General features: G+C 47.9%; 1 protein-coding gene and 1 non-coding gene across 2 annotated transcripts in view; one reads left to right on the top strand and one right to left on the bottom strand.

Moving 5' to 3' along the window:
• The window catches only part of CCDC69 (coiled-coil domain containing 69), a 35,551-nt gene extending 21,070 nt beyond the window's left edge, over nucleotides 1-14,481 (top strand). Inside the window, exons 6-10 of the mRNA XM_032395305.1 lie at nucleotides 7,751-7,824; nucleotides 8,801-8,902; nucleotides 9,406-9,525; nucleotides 10,406-10,503; nucleotides 11,230-14,481. Coding sequence (XP_032251196.1) covers nucleotides 7,751-7,824; nucleotides 8,801-8,902; nucleotides 9,406-9,525; nucleotides 10,406-10,503; nucleotides 11,230-11,407 — 572 coding nt within the window. The 3' untranslated portion in view covers nucleotides 11,408-14,481. The remainder of the gene's footprint in view (nucleotides 1-7,750; nucleotides 7,825-8,800; nucleotides 8,903-9,405; nucleotides 9,526-10,405; nucleotides 10,504-11,229) is intronic.
• Nucleotides 14,482-23,664: 9,183 nt separating this feature from the next.
• LOC116626166 lies at nucleotides 23,665-23,764 on the bottom strand. Its single transcript, XR_004298181.1, has one exon. It is a non-coding gene; the product is annotated as a U6 spliceosomal RNA (small nuclear RNA).
• Nucleotides 23,765-25,058: the final 1,294 nt, after the last annotated feature.

Genomic DNA, 25,058 nt, shown 5'->3' with positions numbered 1-25,058 from the left:
GCTGCACTGTACATTTGAACTATTTCTTTTTTTCTCTCCCATTTTAAAAGCTACTCCATCCCTTTTTATGGCAGAGTCATATTCCATTATCGTTGGCATGGACGCACCACACTTTGTTATCCATTCATTAGTTGATGAACACCTGGGCTGCCTCCACCCTTTGGCGACGTGAATAGTGCCACTAGAATGAGCACTTTCGGTTCCCCTGGGTGTACCCAGCAGTAGATTTGTGGGGTCATACAGGAAATCTGTGCTCAACTCTATGAGAGACAGCCAAACGGTCTGCCCCCGCAGCTGCACCATTCTGCATCCCGAGAAGCGACGCCCACGGGCTCCAATTGCACCACATCCGCGCCAACACTTGTCATTTTCCATTGTTGTTGTTATTGTTGCTATCGTTGCCATCCTAGTGAGGTGTGGAGTGGTATCTCATGGTTTTTTTTGATTTGCATTTCCCTAATGCCTAATTGTGCTGAGCATCTTTTCATGTGCTTTTTGGCCATTTGTATATCTTCTTTGGAGAAGGTTATATACATTTTTAATGTTATTGAAGCAGACCTAGAAAATGTTATACCAGTGTTTCCGTTAAGCATTGGTATTTGCATGATCTTTCCCGAGAACTATATTTTAAAAATACAGGTAGGATTTTTTTTTAAGATAGATAGATTTGAGGAGCAGGGGGGAGGGAGTAGGAGGGGGAAAGAATCTCAAGGAGACTCCATGCAGAGCCTGACACAGGGCTCGATCTCAAGACCCTGAGATCATGCCCTGAGCTGAAACCAAGAGTCAGATGATCAATTCACTGAGCCACCCAGGTGCCCCCAGTTAGAAATTTTAGATACTGTTCTTTTCATTTAACATTGTTTCCAACATGTTTCCAAATAATTATGCTGCTTGTAAATGTTGATAAAGTTAGACCATTGCATACATGGTTTTCCTTATATCCTGTGAGTCTAGACTTCCAGATTTTAACTGCTGTAAATAACACCGCACTAAACGTCTTTTGCATAAAGATGTGCCCACATTTCACGATATGTCCTTAGATTCCCAGAAATGGAATAACTAGAACAGAGGCCTGAACAATTTTAAGATTCTTGAAACATATTGCAACATTAGCACAAAATGTTTTGGAATGGATTTGAAGCCTGAAGAGCTGTTTTAATTCTACTGTGCTGTGCAGTGTTGGGCCTGTCACTCAACCTCAGCTAAGTTTCTCCATCTCTAGAAGCTACCTTGAATCTCAGGTCATTTTCCATATCTCTAAAATCTATCTTCCCCTGTCATGAGGCTATGGTAGGAAAACAGCTCTGTTCTCCGTGCATTGCTTTGATACTATTTTTAGTATTATAAATAAATTGATAAGAAAATTTTCCTCCTGTAAAAACCCCAGAGGAGAAGACACTGCCAGTCTTGAGTTCTTCCCATCAGTCAGAATTCCTTCATAGTTATTTCTAAATCACTTGGCTTATATTAGGTGGTACATAAGTGTGTGTTAAATGAATGAATAAAAGCATAGTAGGAGGGAAAAAATAGGATTTTATGTGTTTGGGGGACAGTACATAGATAACTGGGAGAAGCTAGTGGTGGTTCTTCACCTTTGATGACCCCTTGTTGTCTTTTATTTTCTTTTTGTTTTTATTTTTTAAATTATCATACAGTAGAATTGACTTTTTTTGGCGTACAGTTCCATAAATTCTAACACAGGTATACATTCACGTAACCATCACTCTAATCTGATACAAAACAGTTCCAACCCCCCTCCAAATTCTCTCAGGCTATCCTTTTTTGGGTAAGATTTTATTTTATTTTTATTGGAAAGAAAGAGAGAGAAAGCTCACGAGCAGGGGAAGGGGCAGAAGGAGAGGAAGAGAGAGAATGCCAAGCAGACTCCGCACTGAGTGAGGAGCCTGACAGGGGGCTCCATCCCACAAGCCCAAGATCATAACCTGAGCAGAAACCAAGAGTCAGACGCTTAACTGGCTGAGCCACCCAGGTGTCCCGCAGGCCATCCTGTACTCAGCTCCACCCTACTCCAATTCCTGACACCCACTGATTCGTTCCCCGTCACTATAGTTTTTTCTTATCAAGGCTGTTTTATAAACAAAGTAATACCTAATTTTTGATCGTGTCCTCTTTTACTCATCATGGCATCTTTTTTTTTTTTAAAGATTTTATTTATTTATTTATTGAGAAGGGGGAAGGGGGGGCAGAAGGAGAAGGACAAGCAGGCTCCCCACTGAGCAGGAAGCCAGATGTGGGGTTCCATTCCAGGACTCTGGGATCATGACCTGAACCGAAGTCAGATGCTTAACCAACTGAGCCACCCAGGCGCCCCCTCATCATGATGTCTTTGAGAGTCATCCAAGTTGCGTGTATTAATAGTACGGGGTTTTTTTCTTCACTGCTGAGTTGTATTCCATTGTTTACTCATCCACTTGTAGGACATTTGGGTTGTTTCCAGTTTGAGGTGAATGTGAATAAAGCCTCTTCTGAACCTTCACGTACATATTTCTGTGTGTTCATAAATTTCCATTTCTCTTGGGTAAATAATGCAGGACTAGGATGGATAGGCCATATAATAAATATATGTTCAGCTTTATGAGAAATGGGAAACTGGTTTCCTAAGTGGCCATGATTTTGTATTCCCATAAGCGATATAGGAGTTCCACTGTTCCTTCTCACTAAACACTTGCCAATTTTTCTTTTAAATTTTAGCTGTTCTAATTGGTGTGTGGTGATATCTCATCATGGGTTTGATCTGCGTTTCAGTAATGACTAATGATGTTGACCATTTTTTCTTGTGCTTACTTGCTGTCTGTATATCATTTGATCAAACGTCCATTCAAATCTCTTACCCATTAACTAGGTTGCTTGTTCTTACTGTTGAGTTTTGAGAGATCTTTATATATTTTGGATGCAAGTCCTTTGTATTTGCAAATATTTTCTCCTAGGCTGTAGGGTTGTTGTTGTTTTTTTCTCATTCTCTTAACAATGTATGTCATAAAGCAAAGCTTTTAATTTTGATAAATTCCAGTTTATTATTTTTTCTTTTATTCATTATACTTTTGGCATCATATCTTAAAAATTCTATGCTGAACCCCAGGTAACAAAGATCTTCTATGTTGTCTTCCAAAATTTGTATGATTGTAAGTTTTATATTTAGATCCATGACCCATATTATTGTGTGATTTTTCTTCTTTGGACTGTTAATATTGTGGATTACATTGATTTGAGTTTCAAATTTTGAACTAGCCTTGTATTCCTGGCATAAGCCGTACTTGGTCACATTATATTATTCTTTTTTATATATTGCTGAATTCGATTTCCTAATATTTTACTGAAGATGTTTGTGTCTGTGTTCACGAGGGCTGTTGTTCTGTACCATCTGGTTTTAGTTTCAAGGTTTGCTTGCCTCATGGGATGAGTTGAAAACTGTCCCTTCCTCTTTCATTTCTGGAAGAGATTGTATGGAAGTGGTATTGTATCATTTTTAAATGTTCAGTAGAATTTGTGAATGAAACCATCTGTTCTCAAACATTTCTTTTCCAGAAAGTATTTAAGTACAAATTTGAATTCTTTTGTAGTTATAGAAATGCCCAACTTATGTATTTTACCTTGGGTGAGTTTTGGTAGTTTGTGGTTTTTCAGGAATTGGTACATTTCATCTAAGTTGTCGAGAGTATATGCACAGAATTGCTCGTAATAATCTCTTACTATTGTTTTAAATATCTTCTATGTCTGTGGTGATATTCCTTCTTAATTCTTGATATTGGTAGTTTGTGTGTTCTCTTTTTTCTTTGTCAGTCTTGCTTAAGGTTTATCAACTTTATTAATCCTTTCCAAAAACCGGCTTTTGGTTTCATTGATGTTTTTCCTGATTTTTCCATTTTCAATCTCATTGATTTCTGTTATCTTTAGTTCCTTCTGCTTGCTTGCTTTATATTTAGTTAGCTCTTCTTTTTATGATTTCTTACACTAGGAGCTTAGATTACTGATTGGAGACCTTTCTCCTTTTCTAACAGAAGCATTTAGTGCTATAAATTTCTCCCTAAGCACTGCATTATCTGCATCCCACAGATTGATGTTTTGTATTTTCATTTTTGTTCAGTGCAAAATATTTTCTAGTTTCCCTTGAGACTTCCTTTTTGGCCATTGAACACTTATAAGTGTTTGGAGATTTATAGTTCTCTTTCTGTGACTGATTTCCAGTTTGATTTCATTATAGTCAGAGAACATAGTTTGTATTTTGCTCCTTTTATAAATTGTTAAGGCTTGTTTTATGACTCAGGATATAGTCTATCTTGTGAATGTTTCATGGGCACTTGAAAAAATGTGTATTCTGCTACTGTAAGTTGTAGTTTATAAATTAGTTAAATCAGGGTATTGACAGTGTTCAGTTCTCCAAATTCTTACTGATTTTATGCCTCCTTTTTCTACTGAACACTGAAGAGTGTTGAAATCCCCTACTATAATTGTGTATATTTGTCTATTTCTCCTTTCAGTTCTGTTAGTTTTTGCTTCACGTATTTCAAAGCTCCTTTGTTAGGTATATAAACATTTAGGATTGTTATGTTTTCTTAGAGAACTGACCTCTTCATCATTATGTAATGTCAACGTCTTTATCCCCGATATTGTTCCTTATTCTTAAGTGTACTTCATCCGAAATGAATATAGCCACCACTGCTTTCCTTTGATTCATGTTGCTTTCTCTACCTTTTTATTTTTAATCTACCGTGACATATATTTAAAGTGGGTTTCTTGTAAATAGCACATAGTTGGGTATTTTTTTGAAGATCCAGTCTGACAATCTCTGTCTTTTCTTTAGGATGGTTAGACCACTTAGTTTAGTGTCCATATTGATATGGTTGGATGTAGGTCTGTCATTTTTGTATTTGTTTTCTGGTTGTTCTGTTTTTTTATGCCCTACTTTCCTTTCCTTGCTTTTTTTTTTGGAGTATTTGAACATTTTTTAGTATTCCATTTTAACTTGTCTCTGGTCTTTTTTATTATATCTCTTTGTATAGTTCTTTTTTTATGTGTGATTGCTCTAAGAATTAAAAAATACTTAAGAGTCTACTTAGAATTCACATTTTGCCATTTCCAGGGGGATGTAGAAAGCCTACCATTGGGATGCCTGGGTGGCTCAGTTGGTTGGGCATCTGCCTTCACCTCAGGTCATGATCCTAGGGTCCTGGGATCCAGCCCCACATTGGGCTCCCTGCTCAGTGGGGAGTCTGCTTCTCCCTCGGCCCTCCCCCCTGCTTGTGCTCTCTCTCTCAAAAAAATAAATAAAAATCTTTTTAAGCCTACCATCCTGTAGATCCCTATCCTCTCTCCTTTTTGTTGTACTGGTCTTAGGTATTATGTCCACATACATTGAATGCCCCATCAGACTATGTTATACCGTTTATAACATTGATTTACCATCAATCATATTTTAAAGAGCACTAGGGGAGAAGAAGATGATGACTAGTCTATTATATTATCCAGGCATTCACCAGTTCTGTTGCTCTTCCTATACTCCTGAAGTTCCGAGCTTCCCTCTGGTATCATTTGCTCTCTGTCTGAAGAATTTCCTTAAGCAGTTCTTTTAGAAAGTCTGCAGATGAGGAATTATCTTAGCGTTTCTTCATCTGAGAATGTCTTAGTTTCACTTTCTTTCCTGAGGATATTTTCACTGGCTATAGGATTCTAGATTTACAGTTCTTTTATTTTGGCAGTTTTTATTCCTTATTTATGTTCTTACTCTGTCTAGTCTCCAAGGTTTCTAATAAGAAATCCACAGTCATTCAAACTGCTGTCTCCTCTAAGTAATGCACCATTTTTCTCTGGGTCAGTTCCAGATATTTTCTTTGTCATTAGTTTTCAAAAATGATGTGTCTGGGTGTGGATTTCTTTGGGTTTCTGCTGTTTGGGGTTCAGTGAGTGTCTTCAGTCTATAGGTTTATATTTTGCCAGATTTGGGAAGCATTCAACCATTCTCTCTTCAAATACAGTTTCTGTACCACACTGTTTCTCTTCTCTTTCTGAGACTCTGATGCACAAATGTTAGACATTTTTGGATTGTTTTACAGGTCCCTGAGGCTTTGTTCATTTTTTCCCAATCATTTTTCTCTCAGTTGTTCAGGCTGGATAATCTCTATTGATCCATATTCAAGTTCACTGGCTCTTTATCTGTGTCATCGCTATTCTGCTACTGAGCCCACCCAGTGAGGTTTTTTAAATTTCATTTATTACATTTTTTTAGTTCTACAATTTCCTTTTGGTTCTTTTTAATAGCTACTATATATTTGCCAGGGCTTTCTCTTTTTCCATTCTTTTCAAGAGTCCTCACCCTTACTTCATGAGGCATTTTTATATCAGCTGTCTTAAGGTCTCGGTTAATAATTCCAACATCCGTAGCATCTCAGTGTTGGCATCTGCCGAATGTCTGTCTCAGCCAAGTTCAGGTTTTCCTGCTTCTTTGTATGCTGAGCCATTTCGGATTTGTATGCTGAGCCATTTTGGATTTGTATGCTGGGCTGTTTGGATTCATATGCTGAGCAATTTTGTATTATATCCTGAAATATTTGAAAACATGAGATTCTGAGTCTTGTTTAAAACTCTCGGTTTCATGGTACTTCAAATTCTGGTCTTCTTGCCCAGTCTCCCTGCTACCATTTACTTTTCAGAGTCTGCAAATAGCTATTCCACTCGTTCTGTCCAGGTTTTATAGCTACATTCAGTGGGACAGACTGCATGGACTGCACACCCTCTAGCTCACCTGGAATCAGAAACTGTCTTGATAGGCAAATTCAATCCAGCCCATAATTGGAAAAAATTCAGCCTGTAATTTTTATACAGCTGATCTCTTGAGTTTTTGACTGTCTATCACATTTATACTACTACTGAACATTGTTTTCTCACCACTATGACACAGGCCCACTGTATACCGTATACCCGGGCCTTTGGTCGTATCAAACTTCTTTTTTTCCTGTCCTCTCTGTCCTATTTTCCATCCCACCCATTGATTGGTCACTTTCTAGTTGTCTTCTTTCAGCTGGGACAAGGTTGGAATTTTCCACAAGGAACTCTATAGAGGAGGTGGGATAAGAAACAGAACTATATTGATTTGGGGGGATAATAGCAAATCTGCACAGCACTGCCCGGTCTGGAAAACACTCGTGCATCCCTTTCTCATGTCATCCTTGGTCATCCCTTAGAACAACTCATTTCACAGTTGAGGCAGTAGAACGTTTCAATATTTGAAGTGATCTCCTCAAGTTTCCTTAGTTGTGGAAGAAGCAGAACGAGGACAAGGTGGATTTCCTGGCCCCAGATCGAATGTACTTACTGCAGTTTTGTGCCACGGTTTGAGAAATAACGATTTAATGGTTTCAAAGTTTGGGTAACCCAGCTTGCAAAACATCGGCCCTATGCATTTTCATGGCATGGTGAACAAGCTTGCTGCAGGATCTTTGGGTCTTAGCCTCAGTGAGGCGTGGGTGGCTCCCATAATCTGGAAGCTTTCACAGTTCCTCCCAAGATATAATTTGTTTCCATTTCCATGAGCTTTTATTAAATATCTACTATATTTCTGACACAGCTGCAAGCCCAGTATACGTAGGATGAATAAGACCATCCCCAGCCCCCTGGCCCCCATGGGCCCCAGCTGATCACCCAGGTTCTCTGGGCCTCATGGGGCCTGCCAGAAGGCTTTAGGGTAAAGTGCCTGGGTGTCACAACTCACAGAGATCTCCTTTCCCTACAGTCCTCCAGGCCTCACATGAGCAAGAGAAGGAAGCCCTTACCCACTCCTTCCAGGAGGCCAAGGTGACCCTGCAGGTGAGAGGAGTCTCATGGCCATCTCTGCGGGGGAGGGGAGGACCTGCGGGAAAGCCGCCTGGCCTCTACTCAGGTGTGAGGGACAGAGGTGAGTGTCTTCTGTGTATCCAGCCCCTCGAGGTGGTGACTGGGCTATTAGCTCAAGAGGACTTGGTGTGAGATCAGGGTTGGCCTGTTTCTCTGAGGACTGTGGTTGGAGGATCTTGGAGACCCCATGGGCCGGGTACCACGGTGCAACCAGACTGGCAGATGGATGCACGGGGAGCTGCGGAAGCATGAAGGAAGGCATCTGAGCCAATTTATCAGGTCAGGGACTTCCCAGAGGGATGAAACCTTAGCTGGAACCTGAAGGATGGGTTGGAATTCTTCCTATGAAGAAGGGTAAGAGGGGTGCCCCAGGTAGGGAAAAAAAAAAAAAACTGTGCTTGAAGACATAGAGAAGAGGGGGAAATATGATTACCTGTGGAACTGAAAGAAGTCTAAGATGTCCTGGGATGAAGAGTATGAGTGGGAGGGAACTGAGGCTGGAGAGGAGGCGAGAGCCCAGTGGTAGGGCCCATGAGCCACATGAAAGGCGTGCTGTATCCTGAAGGTATTGGGCAAGGTTTGGGTGCGGGAAGCTCTTGGGAGGGGAATGTAGGAGGCAAAAATGCACCTGGCAGTGGGAGGACTAAGAGGGAAGACTGGGAAAGTGCAGAGCTCGCCTTGGGTGGGCTTTGAATACCAAGCTAGCACCACCAGCCTTGAACACCCAGACATTGTCCCCGAGGGCATTGGGAGTCATTAAAGGCTTTATGACCAGAGATGGGGCTCATATGCTTCAGGCAGCAGTTAAAGCAAATCAAGCCTGCATTGGTGGGTAGGGCAGAGTAAAGATGGAAGAACCCAAACTGCCCCCTCTGTGGGATGTGCAGAAGTCCACCTCCAGCCTTTATGAACCAGGCTTTGACCATCTCCCTCCCATCCCCTTCTCCAGGAGACCATAGATGGACTGTCCTCACAGCTGGAGGTCTTCCAGGCCAAGATGAAGAGGGTAGAAGAGTCCATTCTGAGCCGAGACTATAAGAAGCACATCCAGGCAGGTGGCAGTACACCTGGGAGCTTTTCCTTCTCAAATCTCCGGGGAGGTCAGGGCCCGGGCAACAGGAAAGGCCAGGCCCTCTTCAAGGCCAGGGCTAGACCTGACACTCTTACTTTCACAAGGGCCTGGAAGAAACAGGGTCCGCGTGTCACTGAGGGGGCAGGTAAGGCTGAGAGAGAAGCATAGGGGATAGTAAAGTGCTTGGGCTCTGGATTCGGAAGGAACTAGGTACAAAGAGTAACCTACCAGTTAGCATAAACAACTTAACCTCTCTGAGCTACAGTTCCTCATCTATGGTGGGAACAGGGCTTGCCACAGAGGGTATTATTAGGCCAGAAGGAGATCAAGCATATCAAGCTCACTTACCGTGAGCCAAGGGAGGGAAGTGACTTGTGAGAGGCAGACAGTGATTTGGAGGCAGAATGGGAAAGCGGCAGGTAGCCCGTGCCCCTCTCTCTCTGCCTGCTGGTCTGATGCGATCATTCTGGGTCCCTGTCTAGGATTACGGGAGCCCCAGCCTGTTCTGGGAGCAGGAACTGGAGAGCCTACACTTTGTCATCGAGATGAAGAACGAGCGCATTCACGAGCTGGACAAGCGGCTGCTCCTCATGGAAACAGTGGTCTGTGCTTAAAAGCAGCTGGGGGGATGTGGCCCCAGGCTTCTCCGTCCTGGGCATTTTCTCTGTAAAGCGTGTGGAGGGAAGGCACTTTGAGGAGGTTCCAGCCTGGGCCACACCTGCTTTGACCTGCCACCCATGGTGGCCCTTGAGACAGCTGAGGCTGGTCTGTGGCCAGTATGGGTCAACCAGTGGCCCCTTCTCACTTGGGCCCTGTGCTTTCTTGGCTACTCCTGTCGCTCTAACTTGGGGGACACGAGGGCAGGTACCCTGGCTAATCAGGCAGGGGCTGGGGAGGAAGGCAAGGCCGAAAAATCAGACAGAGAGGAGGCCAGAATCATCAAGGACAGGCCTGGGGAGTGGTGGGCATGGAACACACTGATGGCTTTGTTCACAGGAAAAGGGAGGCCTTGGGAACCTCGGGTGGAATCCAAACAGAGATTGTGTTACTCCAGAAGAAGTCTCCCTGCTTGTGTGTGCCACACAGCCTCTATTCTAATCCGACCATCTCCGATGTTCCCTGTGAATTCTGTCCAGCCATTTCTGTGGAATAGCATAACAGACACATGTAATTTTATTTATATAGATTATATCCTTCTGACTTTGGAGAACCAAAAATATCCTTTCCCTTACGCACCGATGGAGACGTTAGATGGGAGTGGCTGTATTCTTTTGTTACGTCTCATGTGGCAAAATTAAAAATTGGCAGCCCTGTGTTCACTCCTTGGTTATGTTTTTTAAAGTAATCTTACTGCTTCGCGAAATGTAACATCGAGTCCAGAATGAGTCAGTGTTTTCACGACCACAGATAAGAGGGAGGCAATGCCCTCCGTTGTGCCGTGTGCGGTCGGTGGCTTTCTGAGCTCCTTCTGATTTGTTACAGAAAGAAAAAAATCTGATGTTGGAGGAAAAAATCAGCACCCTGCAGCAGGAGAACGAGGACCTCCATGTCCGGGCCCGCAACCAGATGGTTATGTCAAGGTAGCTGTCTCCCAGCCTCCTCTCCTCCCATCACCACCGTGGTCCACACCTCCAGTTGGGAGGGTCTCGGAGAACCCAGGGAATGAATTGACAGGTGGGCCCAGGCCTTTCCGGGGAATGTGGTTCCCTCTTTCCTTGAGAGGCAAGAATCCCAACGGACCAGCTCTGCCCAGAAACCTAGGTCTCAGTGCCCTGATTGGTATCTGTCCCCATCCTGGCTGAGTCGACTCCATGGCAAAGCCCAATACAAGAAGAGGGGACAGGAAATTTCTAGCTGGGGTGACCTAACGAATGAATGAATGAATGTACATGAATGAATGAACCTGTTCTAAAGGCTTGGTAAATGAGAGCCAGGATCATGTGTCAGACATAATTCATTGAATTCTTTACATATTATCTCACCTAATCCTCATAATTACTCAAAGAACCGGTCCACCTAGTATCACTCCCATTTTACAAATGAGGAACCTGAAATTTGGCAGGAGTAAAGAACTTGTTCAGGGTTACCCAGCTAAGTGGTGGGGCAGATCTGAACCCAGAGATGTCTGCCTGTGAGGGCCACGCTCCTCCGTCAAGGGATCCAGTGACCTCTTGCATCCAGGCGGACGACAAGGCCGTGGGGGCCCTGATGCGGGCTGGCGGCCCATCTGAGGAAGGCCTCCTAGAGGGCCGGGGTGCTCGGTGCAGCCGCTGACTGGCAACCCGGGCCCCTGTCTGCATCCACAGGCAGCTCTCGGACGACCTGCTTCTCGCCCGCGAGGCCCTGGAGAAGGAGTCCCAGTTGCGACGACAGCTCCAGCAGGAGAAGGAGGAGCTGCTGTACCGGGTCCTGGGGACTGACGCCTCCCCTGCCTTCCCCCTGGCCTCTGTCACCCCCACCGAGGTCTCCTCCCTCGCCAGCTAGGGCCCAGGGCCTGGGCCCGCCATGACGCCTGTGGTCACAGCTCCCTCTTGAGGACTTACCAGAGAAGACAGCAGGAGCCTCTCGTTCTTTTCCCAGGAAGGGCGGAGGGCAGGGGTGAGGTGGGAGCCAGGGTGTGTGCCCAGGGAGCCCTGGGGGCTTGGGCTGTGCAGGATCACCCATGGGGCTTCGAGGCCCCAGATGCGCCTTCCCTTGAGTTGGCCCAGGGAACAAGCAAGAGGAGTCCTTCCGTCCCTCCCTGTTCTCTCTGTTCAAATCAGGGAAGTCCTGAGCTTTTTCCAGGGGCAGCCAGTGCCGCCGAGGCCACCTGACAAAGAGACAACCCCCTGCTCCTGACTCGTTAGCTTCCCCCAGATGTTCTCGCCTCTGCTCAGACCCTCCCTTAGCCTCAGTTTACCTCTCCCCTAAAACAGCCAGGGGACTGAACGAATGATCCTTGAGTCACTACAGTGTCCCATTCTAGGATTGTTTAAAGGTCAGACGAGGGGCTGGGGGACAGGAGAGGAAGTGGGCCAAACCCTGAGAACCAACAGGGAAAGGTGGGCAGCTGGAAAGGGGGTCACTGGAGGCCCTTGGGGCTGACGGTGCCAGGGCCCGACCCAGCCAAGGCGAGGGCTGGGCATGACCCAGGACATGCCACTGCTCCTGGTCCCAGAGTCTGGTCAGCCCAGGGGTTAAGCCAGAGCTCCTCCTCCCTGACCAGGCAAGGCTCACTCCTCAGCCCTCTGGGTCTCTCAGTCTCGGTGCCACCTGGGCACGGGGCCACCTCGTGGGTCTGGGTACACCTAACTGCCAGAGTGGGGAACCTCGTCCCTGTACAGATGAGGAAACCAAGGTGGGGAGTGGGACCCACAAAGCCAGGACTAGGACCTCATCTGTCATCCAGCTCATAGCTTGCTGTGCTTGTTTTTCTCCGCAGGCTCTGGAAAGATCAGATGTAGGACTTAGTCTTTCTCTTCCTTCCTCTACCTGCCCCCACCCACTTCCAGGCTCTCTCTTCCTCCTGCTTCCTACCTTTACTCCTTCTACCACCACTGATGCCAGGCGCCAGGACCCCAGAGCCTGGCCCTCAGCTTCCCCATCCATGCAGAGGGGTGGCCAGAGTGAGCAACCTCAGCAGGCCTGTCCAGCCCTGGCCGTCTGTGGACTTATTCTTCTCAGGAAGCTTCGGGTCAGCTGGACACTATAATGAGAACCCCTCCCGTGCCCAGAGCATTTTAATTCAATGCTCTCACAGACACCTCCCTCCCGTCAGCTACCTAAGATTCTTGAAACCAGTTCTTACCCCTCTTCAGCAGCAGAGCAAACTGAGATCACAGGAGTCGAAGGGCCTTGCCTGAGACTCCCCAGCTCCAGCTCCAGGTCCCAGACTAGCAAGTAAGAAAGGTCAATCCAGTAGAACTAAGGTTGCTCCATCATCCCAGACTGCCTTCTTCATTCCCTGGATCTGGTCTTCAGCCATTTCTTGTTCGAGGAGTTCAGATGTGACTCTGTTTCTCCATTTCTCCCCTAGGAGGGCTAGGGGAGTGCTGAGCTGCTTCTCCGGCCATGGGCAAACAGGTTATCTATCTGGGAGCCTTGGGGACAGCTCTGTGGAGTGAAGTACACATGTACTTCTTCATGTAACTTTTCCCAAAGTTTGTCTGGGATACACTAGTTCGTTGCACATTAATAGGCATGACCAAGAGAAAAATTGATAGCCAAGTAATTTGAGAAACTCTAGATTCAGTCAAGTTAAACAGATCTGCAAAGTGCAGGACTTCTCAGAACCTTTAATATGCTAATGTGAACTGCAAATTTCCAAGAAGGAAGCAGAGTATCCAGCATTTTCTATACTCCCTCGACCAACTTCCTACCCCAACCTAAGCACTTCAGGCTGCAGAATGCACTTTAGAAAGATGAGAAGGGCTAGGCTGCAGAACGGGCAAGTTTTGGGGAGCAGGGTTTCCCTCATGTAGCCTATGGCGGAGGCGGGGAGATAAACTATGGTCACTCCCTCACCTTGCGGCAGACAAGCCATGGAAATTATGGTATTTTATTTATTTGGCCCCTGTGTTTTCCTGGGAGAGGGAGGAGGAGGCTCCTCGCTGAGGACCCCTGCTAGTGGCAGGGACCACTGAGGAGTATGTCCTGGGCCTGAGTGACTTGCCACCGGCTCTGTGCTCCCTCCTGGGGTACTGGTGCCCCACTGGCCCAGCTTTGCCCAGCCCTGGAGTGGGGTCTGCTGTTGGAGTGAAGGCTGGCCATCAGAACAGGTCAGGGCTTGGAGGGAGGCTGTGAGGTTGATGCAAGGCATAGAAGCAGTGACGGGCGGGCAGAGTATAAGGGGTGAGCGCAAAGGTTCTTTTTGCACTCTTTTGGGAGTGACAACTCCTTGGCATCAAAAACACCAAGGTTCACACCGTTACCTACCCCTGTTCCTGCCCACTGCTCCCAGCATGCCTGCAGCTAGCAAGGGAGCTAGGAAGGGACAGGGGGAACATGAGGGCTTCTGGTCACATGGACACGGGTGGTGGCAAGCCCCGGGCCCTGCAAGTTGGTGGCCTGGCAGGTGTAGATGCCAGAGGCCCCAGCCCGGGCCTCTTCCACATACCGGGTGCTCCCTGCCTCCTGCAGCACCTGGCCCCCTTGGCGAACAACGCTGGCCCACTCGCTGACATAGGGGGGTCGGCCCAACTGCAGGGACAAAAAAATAACTGTCCATCAGCCAGCCCAGGTGTCCTCTCTGACTCAGGCAAATGAGAGGCACTGTGTATTCCGTCAGGGATGGGGACTTGTCCAAGGTCATACATGCAGATCAGAGCACCTGAAAGGCCAGGTTCTTTGTGGCAAATGTGAGCTTCTCAAGTCCCTGAGGAGAAGCTGGGGTCTCCTCCCTGACTCAAGGAAATGCAGGAAGTAACTTGGCTGGGAGCAGTACCCCCCCAGTATGGCACTCTGGTTTTGTGTGGTTGTTAATGGGTGCTACCTCCCCAAGGCGGGGCGGGAGGTGGGGTTCTATTATGAAAATTGTTTGGAAAACACTGAGTCAAGCAAAATTAAATTGGAGAGACTCAGAGCACCGAGTCTGTCACGTGTGCATGTGAGTTTTGAATCTCCAAGGCAGGTGATGGTTATAAGAGGCAGTGTTTTCCTAAAAACACTTTTCTTCGGGGTTTGGGGCTGGATTTTTTGGTATCCCACCATTCCAAGGAACGTGTTTGGGGCAAGGCTATAGCACAGCAAAGCCATGTCTTCCCAACCATCAGTGTGTCCTTTTCCCCTTATTGGGTCTCCGTTTCCATTGTGGACAAGTGGGAGAATGATCCCCCACTCTTACCCTCCTAAGGCCTCTGGGGAGCTCACCTTCACCATGTCTTTGCTGGTCCAGCCCTCCCTCCAAGGCTCAGATCAAATTCCAGCTCTTCCAAGAAGCCCTTTTAGGAATTCCTGAAGTTGTCAGTGCTGGTGCATCTACTGTGTGACCCAGCTGCTCTCCAGGTGTTTGAGGTTATGGGGCTAAGTTCTTTGAGAGGAAGGACCATCACTACCACCTATCGAGTAACACCTCTAGGAAGGTCTGGCCCACGGCAGGTGCCCAGGAAACAGTTGCTAAAGGATTTTGTCCATCTCTTATTACACACACACCAGCCATAGGGCCTGAGCACTTGCCCCAGCCCCATGCTCATGAGATACGGGCCAGTCCAGCCTCAGCTTGAATGTCACCTCAGAGAAGACTCCCTGACCACTCTCTCTTAAGAAGACCCTATCACACTGCCCTGTTGTATCCTTGATGTAGCGCTTGGTATTCTCTCCATGATCATGTTCATTCCCCACTTCTTCCTCCCTGGGTAGATTGTAAGCTGGAAGACAGCACAAGTCAGAGGTCTTTTGGCCTCATCCTTGTGGTCTCCGCGCTAAGCAGTGTCTGGCATGTGGTGGGTGCTCAGTAATTATCGTTGGATAAATTAACGAAGGAACACATTATACATTTTATACAGTAACCTAAACAAGGAAACTGAGGCCCAGAAAAGGGAAGTGACTTGCCCAGTGTCACTCAGAGTAGCAGTCCAGCAGTGGTTCCACTCCGCCACAATCGCGCCCGACCCTCATCCTAATTCCTCACTCCCATGCTCTTGGCCAACACACCATCACCACAGACACACATACGCAGCCTTTTCTTCCCCTCTGCTTACCTTCTGCCCTGGATATTCCCAGATAAAATCCACAGCAATCTCCGGCTCACCCAGAACTGTACCAGTCACACCAAAGTTCTCCCTCAGTTGGACTGATGTGGCTGAAGCTTGGACGGTGGGTGTGGGGGAGGAAGACGGGTCTGCCATGGAAAGATGGGAGAGAAATGGGGACAAACATGTTGAACTGATTGTTAGAACAATTGAATTAAATGAATGGGCGGAATGGTTACGTTCATAGAGGATGAACGGTTGGGTTGGTTGAATGGATAGAGGATGGGTAGCTGATGGAACAGATGGAGGATGGGTGAATGGAGTGGTTGATTTGGGGGAAGATGGATGAATAGAATGGTGTGGCATGACTGAGAATGAGTATAGATGGACAGAAAGGCTGGTGGTCGCTCAACAGCTGATGGGCTGGCTGGCTGGAACAAGATAGTTGACTACATGGGGTGTTGTTGAAAGCTGGTTGGTTGTTTAGAGTTCCATAATCCACAGAACCCAAATCTGAGGTCGCTAAAGGAGGCATCTCTCCCCATATCCTCCCTTGCCCTGCCCACCCAGGCCCCAGGCCCACACGCAGTTGATGTAGATCAGCATGTACTTGGTAGAGATTTGTCTCAAGCTGCCCAGGCTGGCCAAGCAGAAGAGGGCCAGCCAAGGAATCTCGGGGCCAGTCGATGGTGAAGCCCTTATTCACATCGAAGGAGATGTCGATCCCATCCACTGGGACTTCCTCCGGGGGGAACTCCCAATGCAGTGTCACCTGGGCCAGAGGATTGGTCACCTGGCAGGGAAGCAGGAACGGCTGATGGCTGCGCAACTGTACCACTTCATAAGAATCCTCAGTGGGGACAAAGAGCTCCTCTGGGTCTGGGAAGGAAGGCGGGATAGAGAAGAACGAGCATGGCCTAAATTAGCTGTTTCCTGATGCTCCAGCACCCACGAGCAAGAGGTCCGTCATGGGGACTTAAAATCCCACTTTCCCTGCCCATTCTCAGTCCTAGACTGAGAACTGAAGCCCAGCCTGCTAGTTCCAGCTTCGTCATTTTGATTGGCGTTCTTGGAGACCCCGACCTCAGGGCACCTGCGAAGAAGATGAAGGTCTTTCCCTGGCGGCCTCGCCCTCGGCGCACGCGCTGTCCTGGCCGAGCTGAGCGCAGCAGCTGTAGTCCTGGTGTCCGCGCCCGTGGAGTTCACCAGCTGCTGCGGGCTGTGCCAGCCGAAGGGCTTGATTCCAAAAGACAGTCGTGGGGGTGGCCCAGGGTGCGGCGGGCAGCAGATGGGGGTGGCCGGGGACACCTAGTGAGCAGCGTTTAGCCGGCTGACAGCCCTCCTCCCCCGTGCTCAGCACGCCGCCCACCCAGTCTTCGCCCTTCCCCACTGACACCATGAGGATTTGTAGTGGCCTCACCTGGTTTCTGATTGCTCGCCTCTCACCAGCCCCATGCACATCTCCTAATGGGTCCATCTACTCGTCACAGAGCTTGTCCTTCCTTTGCAAATGGCATGCCCCAAACTGCTCTGTGCTCCCTCCCTGGCTCCTCCCATGTGTCCCTCTGTTCAGGCCGGCAAATGCCCTCTAAGCAACTCCACCCCCTAACAGAGGCAGTGTCCCAGCAAATCTCACTTTAAGAGGCTGAGCTGAGAGAGGGTAGACAAATCTCCTGACCCGGATTTATATCCCAGCCTCTGCCTGATTTTCTTCTGGACTGGGGTGAGCAATGCTGGTGGGGTCAACTTTGCTTTTATCTCTGCCTTCCCTATGTTGGTGTCCCTGACATAAGGGTGTCTCAGCCTGACATTCAAACACAGGCAGGACAGTCAGCCTCCTTCCCTTCCCACGGCCACCTTTCTCCCTACAGGCACCATGTGCTGCCCCAGAAATGACATCCAGTACTGTGGGAAGCCATGTCTCCCCTTCTGTTGAACCACTATGCATCTGATGGGTCTTGTGAGCCCATCTTACTGGGTTTTTTTTAAACATTTTTTAAAAGATGTTATTTATTTGAGAGAGAGAGAGAACGAGCAGGGAGGGGGGCGTGCTGGAGGAGAGGGACAAGCAGATCCCGCTGAGCACAGAGCCTTATACAGGGCTCCATCCCAGGACTCTGGGATCATGACCTGAGCCGAAGTCTGACGCCTAACCGACTGAGCCACCCAGGCGCCCCCTGTTTCTTTTAGATGCCTGCAGTTGTACCTACTGGAAGCCCGTCGTGGGTTCTGGACCACTCTAATCACCATAAAAACTGTCCTCAAGTTGTCTGTGAACTGCTGCCCCCTCCTGGACCCATTCATGCTGTCACAGGAGTTCCTCCACCTCGTACCTCAGGCATTCCTCGCCTTCCTCCTCCAGGTTCGCAGGTACCCTCCAGTGAGCTACCTGCCCCGCCAGCGCAGCTCCAGGGGATCCCCAGCCCGCAGGCTCAGAGAGTCCCCCGCCTTCTGGAAGCAGCCCCTCCCCAGCCCCTGGGTCAGGGTGCAGTGGGGGGGGGGCGGGGGCGCAGCGCTGGGCTGCCACCTCCGCTTCTGCAGGAGTCTTCATCTACAGGGACTTCTGGCTCAGGTCTGATTTGGGTTTCCTCCCGCCTGTGGCTCCTGAGGGCTACCTCTCCAGGGCTGGTGGCTTTGAGGCCTCTCTTTTTCAGAGCCTTTGGAGTTCTGGCCGGCTCCTGGACTTCAGCTGCAGGGAGACGGGGTGAGTGTGGGGCCACCAGCCTTCACCCTTCATCTCACATGGGGTCCTCTCCTCCCCCCAGCAGCTGGCAGAACCTCAGAGCTCTGTAAGGAATCCTCACTCTTTCGAGAAAAATTATAAAATACAGACAAACCAAGAAAAAGGGATTAAATTTGCCCCCAAACTTACCATCCAGAAATAACCACCATGATTATTTGAAGCATATTTTTCCAAGGCTTTTTTTTTTTTTTTAAAGATTTTATTTATTTATTTGACAGAGAGAGACACAGCGAGAGAGGGAACACAAGCAGGGGGAGTGGGAGAGGGAGAAGCAGGCTTCCCGCTGAGCAGGGAGCCCGATGTGGGGCTCGATCCCAGGACCCTGGGATCATGACCTGAGCCGAAGGCAGACGCTTAACGACTGAGCCACCCAGGTGCCCCTCCAAGGCTTTTTAATGCAAATATTTTAAAGACATTGTTAAAAAAATAAAATGGAACCATAGAACACATATTTTTAATAATCTGTTTTTTCACTTAGTAATATGTTGTGATTACCATTCCATGTCAATAAACACACGTGTACCAAAACGTTCTGAATGATTTCGATGGTATTTCATGGTAGGGATGTAACAATTTATTTCTTCATTGTTGGGTATTTGGGTTTTTCCACATTCTTAGCCAAAATAATCAGTTCTGCAATAATTATTTCTTGCATGGGGACGCCTGGGTGGCTCAGTCAGTTAAGCGGCTGCCTTCGGCTCAGGTCATGATCTCAGGGTCCTGGGATCGAGTCCCGCATCGGGCTCCCTGCTCAGTGGGGAGCCTGCTTCTCCCTCTCCCTCTGCTTGTGCTCTCTCTGTCAAATAAATAAAATCTTTAAAAAAAAAATTATTTCTTGCATGCACCTTTGATCAGATTGCTTCCTTAGAATGAATTCCTTAGAAATGGAATAGCTGGTGGGCTATGGAAGGGAACTTACACACTTTCTTATCTGAGTGCCAAAACCTTCTAGGACATGCTCCAAAAGAGGTCACTTAACCTGCACTTAGATATGTCCAGCGATGGGGAGCTCAGTATTTAATGGTACTAATAGCTACCATTGATGGTGCCTACAGTGTTTCTGGAAGAGTACTGGCCCCTTTCTATACATTTTCTTATTTCATCCTCCTAATGACTGCAAAGTAAGTGTTATTCTTATTTCACGGATGAGGAACTTAAGGCTCCCAGAGGCTCATTTTCCCCAGGTGCTGTGCCAAGGGGCAGGAGACCCTGAACTTAGACCCAGGTCAGCCTGGCTCCAGAGCCCATGACAGTTCCACCAAAAGCGTATCTTCAGGCTGAATGGCTCTGACTGCTAGAAAGACCTTTCAGATGCAGACCCCCTGTCTTCAACTTTTATTGCTGATCTAATTTTTCTTCCCCGTGGAAGAGGACACAGCCATTCCACATGCCTGCCTGCCACCCAGCCCCCAATTTTCTCTTCACACCGAGAAGGTTGTGCAATTTGTACCAAGTTCCGAGGCTCTTTCTTTTCTGTCCTGATAGCTCCCAGATACATCCTTCCCTCTTCGTCCCCACTGCTACCACCACTCAGTCCAAACCCTGGTCAGATCACATCTAGTCTACTGCGGTAGCTCCCAGCTGGTCTTCTTGCTTCCAGTGTGACATGCATCACACACCTCTTCGGAAACCATCATGTTGAGACCGGTTACAAAAGCCTTGGGCCACCCCATCCATCACGGGGAGCGGGCAGGGTGTGGGGGGGGGCAGGGGCAAGGGGCGGGTATGGTGTTTGGGCAGCAGCAACAGAAAAGATCCCAATGGAGTTTAGCAACTGTCTTTTTTTTATGGCCCCAAACCACCATCACCAACACACACAGGGACCAATGGGCAAAACAACCAACAAAGCAACAAAACAAAGAAAGGACCCAAACCGCCACTTTCAAGCCTGAGACCTCTGGTTTTCGCAGCTGTTAAGAAAAAACTACACACCTTCTGTGTGTGTGTCATTTCCTCGCACATGACTACCACTCACAACACTTCTGACACCAGATTGAGGGAGGGGGATTTCCACACCAAGCAATTCTCTGAGACACCATAGGGGTATCCTACAAATCAACTCAGTTCTGACACTATTTACCTGGAAAGAGTGTCAGACCCCACAGGTTAAGGGCTCAGGCTCACAAGGCTGCCCCTCCCACACTTCAGATGCCAATCCCAAGTCCCAGGTTGTCACCCGTGCTTCTGGCTGACTGGCTATAAATTGGGGTTCCCATGACCCCCAGGCTGGGTTCGATAATTTGCTAGAATAGCTCACAGAACTTGGGGGAATACTTACATTTACTTAGGATAAAGGATAGAGATGAGCATCCAGCTGGAGGAGATTCGTAGGACAATCTCCCCACACACCACTCTCCCAGAACCTCGGTGGGTTCAGCAACCTGGAAGCTCTCCAGACCCCATCTTTTGGGGACTGTTATGGAGGCTTCATCACATAGGCATGATCCACCATTACCTCAGTCTCCAGCCCCTGTCTCTCCCCCTCCTGGAGGATGGGAGGTGGGGCTGAAAGTTCCAAGCTTCCAATCATGGCTTGGTCTTCCTGGTGATCAGCCCCCATCCTGAAGCTCTCCAGGAGCCCACCCAGAGTCACCTCATTAGAACAAAAGACACTCCTATCACCCAGGAAATTCCAGGAGATTTAGGAACTCTGAGTCAGGAACCCGGGTCAAAGACAAATATTAGAACAAAAGATGCTCCTAGTGCTCTTAACACTTAGGAAATTGCAAAGGTTTTAGGAGCCCTGTGCCAGGAACTGGGGGCAGAGACCAATATATTTATCTTCTATTATTTCACAACAATGTAAAAAGTCTCCCTAGTGGGAACATCTATCATGGGAGCCTTGCCTGGCCTTGGAGGGATAAGGTACTCCCCAAATAGTTTGGGGAAGTTTTGGTAGTTTGGGAGCAGGTTTATTGTGAATTTCTTACATGGGAGGAGCACTTAGTTCCCAGAGAATTTTTCCAATGCATAGTCTGGTTTAATCCTTGCCATAGCCTGGAAAAAGCACCCAGCAAGCATTATTATTTCCTTTTTAAAGGTTGAGAAACTAAGCATCAGAGAGAACAGCTGGGCTCAGCATATTAATGAGGTGACATAGAACATTGCAGTCTAGCATCTGAAAACAAAGTTTCTCTAAGCAGTTATCTAGGCCGCTCCAGAGAAGGGGTGGGGAGTCCGGGTGAGCTGATGGAATATGGACTTTAGAGCCAATGGTGCTAGACTTTGAATCTTTGCTCCACTACAAGCTAGCTGTATGACCTTGGCCTAGTCATTTCATTTCTCTGAGGCCCAGTTTCTTCATTTAGAAAACACCTGCCTTGCAGGACTGTTCTGTGTATTAAATGAGATAATATAAATGAAGCACTGAGTGCAGTGTCTAGCTTATAACAGAAGCTCAATAAATCCCTGTCGTCAAGAATAGTGTATTCATTTCCAATTGTCACTGTAACAAATTACCATAGACTTGGTGGCTTAAAACAACATAAATTTATTATTTTATGGTTCTGGAGGTCAGAAGTCTAAATTGGGTCTCACTGGGCTAAAATCAAGGTGTCAGCAGGGTTGCAATCCTTCTGGAGGCTCTTAGAAAATGTTTCCTTATCTTTTCCAGCATCTGGAGGCTGCCCATTTATCCATCTTCAAAGCCAGTGCTGTTGGATGGAATCTTCCTCATGCCACCACCTCCCTGGATCCGCCATCTGACCCCTCTTCTGCTTTCAAAGACCCATCTGAATGAATGAATAATCAAGACCACTTCCCTACTTTAAGGTCAATTGATTGGCAACCTTGATTCCATCTTCATCCTTAATGCCTCTTTGCCATGGAAGGTTCTGGGGATTAGGACGTAGATATCTTTGGGAGGCTATTATTCTGCCACAAATAGTATATTTTTTTAAAATGCAAATATAAAGCTAATGCTTTCATAGCCAAACTTGCATAGATAGAGGCCTTCCGTGAAGCAGAAGCAAGTCAATCACAGGGCAGGATAAGAGAGGTTTGGGGGTACCTGCTGGTTCTTTGATTGCCCTGACTGGGAAACTGTTGTTAGAGCCGCTAGCTGGAGGTATCTCTGGGTCCTGGGTCTGGAATCCTATTTGATCTGGAGTTGAAATTCAACCAAGGGTTGGGCTCGAGAGGCCCCCAGAGCTGGGGCTGCGCTGGCTGGATTCTGACAGGGCCCACAAGGACCTCTGTTTTGGGGGAGCATGCTGCAAACACATCTTCCTGAGCAGGGGCTCCACCTCCCAGCACGAGGGCCAGGGCCGGGCCGCTGGGCCGGGAGGGAGGTGACTCTCTGGGAGCCATCAAGATGTCCTCGGCTTTGGAGCCTCTGGGTTTGCAGAGCCAGCAAGTCACGTAGGAAAACTTACGGAAGATATCAAGTCTGCTCTCAGGATCTGAGGATGATGATAATGACCTTAACTAAAAACTAGTGGGCACCCAGGTGCTGTGCAAAGTGCTTTGCATGCATTATGTTATTTAATGCTCACAAAGGGTTCTGGAAAGGGTTTGGAAGATCATGCAGTCCAATCCTGTCATTGTGCAGATGAGGAAGCAGAGCTCAGAGAGGGGACTCTGCCAAGGCAGCGCAGACAATCTGTGGGAGAGCTGAGCTTAGGGGTTCGAGTGCTCACTCTCCCCTGTACCCCCACCATGCCGTCCACAGGGTACTCCTGGGAAAGGCAGAAACAAGGGGTCTCAGGATGCCCCAGGGGAGTAAAAAGATTCAAGATAGAAGTCCATACCTGAAATGACACAGACGAGCAGGCAACAGGACAGCCAGCAGAGGGCTCGGGGGTCTCTTGTGAAGGACCCGCAGCTCAGACCTCAGGCGATGTGGCCCAGGGGCTGCAGGGGAGACACTGATGGGGCCAAAGAGTGGGAGCGGGGAAGTGGCGAGGGACCCCTGGGAATGGGAGAGGAGGGGCCTGATTTCAAAGGCAAATCCAAGTCCTGAATCCTGGCTTCTCTAGGACTCCAAACAAAATTCCTTTCTCAGGGTTCCCCCTGCCAAGGTGAGCAGAGCTATTCCGAGCCCTCCCTGTTCAGGAAAAAAGTTCTGCAGCCAGGAGAGGCGTGTCCCCCAGGGCAGACAGGCAGAGCTGGGATGCAGCTGGTGGGCCTCGGAAGGTCGCAGGAGGGTCATGAGGGGGCCCGAAGGACAGGACTACTTGAGGACCGAGCAGGTGAGTGTGGCCGGCAGGAGGTGGGGCTTGAAGTGGCCTTAACGCGGTGGGGGGGGGGGGGGGGTGTTGGGGGCCAAATCTGCAGGCAGCAGCCCCCTTCGGCATAGCCAAGCTAAGAATGGCTTAACATTTTTTTTAAAAAAAAATATGGAACCCTTCATGAATTCCCTGTCATCCTTGTGCCGCACTAGTCTTCTCTGTACGGTTCCAATTTTAGGGGATGTGCTGCCAAAGGGAGCACTTACCATTTTTAAATGGTTAAAAATCTATATTTGGCAACACGTGAAAATGATATAAAATTCAAATTTCAGTGTCCTTATATAAAGCAGTACTGGAAACCGGCCACACTCACCAGAGTACGTCCTGTCTAGGGCGGCTTTTACACCACAGCCGCGGACGGAGTAGGGGCCACAGAGACGCAGGGCCCACAGCGCCCAAAATATTACTGTCCGGCCCTCTGTAGAAAATGTCAACTCTTGCTCGAAAGCTTGGTATTTCTAAAAAATAACTTTACTGAAGTAAATAATATGTAAATAAAATTCATGCTCAAAAAAGATGACAGATGAAGCTTAAGTTCCCTTTGACCAACCCCCCCCCCCCCACTTTCCTCAGAAGTCACAGCCTGGGTGCGCCTTCTTCTAGACTTCCTCCTGCATTTACATTGGCATCTGTGCATATCCATAGCAAAATAAAGGATCGTTTGGTGAATTTTCTTTCTGTAGATGGTTTTAGACGGTGCCTGTGCATAGTTTTTTTAAACTTGCTTTTTTTTGTGAACTTGGCCCCCTGTGGAGACCTACCCTGATACTTTTTAAAATGCTACATAATATTCTATGACTTGGCTCTGCGGTTTATTATTCCCTTACCAAAGGACACAAAGCGTGTTTCCTTTTTGCTATTGGAAACAATGCTGCAAAGAGCAAGGAGCATTCGAAGGCTCAACTAGCTACATGTCCTTGAAGATGGAACGCTTGTTAAATGAAAGAATGGTATTCCATACAGACATGTGAGCGGATGTATTCTTACTCATCTGTGTTTGTGACTCAGGACACACCACCAGGCAAGTCCCTCCCAATGTAGCTGGAAGCCTCCTGCTCTCCTTGCAGAGTGTTGTGTACCCGCCAACTATTGGTTGTAAGCAGGTAGAAAGCCTCCTGGCTTCCAGTTGAAACAGGATTCCTTCTGTACAAACTCAATGGTTATTCTTGGAAGGTAGTGTGCGGGGGTGGGAAGTAGCAGAGAATGGGGAGCCTGGGAGCTTGGGGGCCCCGTTCTCACCTTCCCACTTTCGGTGTGACCTTGAGCAGCCTCTTTGGGCTTCAGTTTCCCCAGCTGTTTAAGGAGGCTATGGGACTCTTAGAGCTCCCTGGCCTTTCAGAGCCCTACCAGCCTCTTTTCAGTGACCGAGTCCCTAAAGGAGCAGAGGAGTTCTGAGCGGTGGTGGTGTAGGTGCCCCCGCATGGGCACAGTGCTGTCAAGGGAGGTGCTGGGAGCTAGGCAGGGCACCATGTTGAACCCACGCTGTCACTGATCAT

Source organism: Phoca vitulina, unplaced genomic scaffold (assembly GCF_004348235.1).
Source record: "Phoca vitulina isolate PV1807 unplaced genomic scaffold, GSC_HSeal_1.0 scaffold83, whole genome shotgun sequence".
Classification (NCBI taxonomy): Eukaryota; Metazoa; Chordata; class Mammalia; order Carnivora; family Phocidae; genus Phoca; species Phoca vitulina.
Note: the sequence above shows the minus strand (reverse complement) of the source record. Positions and strands in the feature narration are given on the sequence as shown.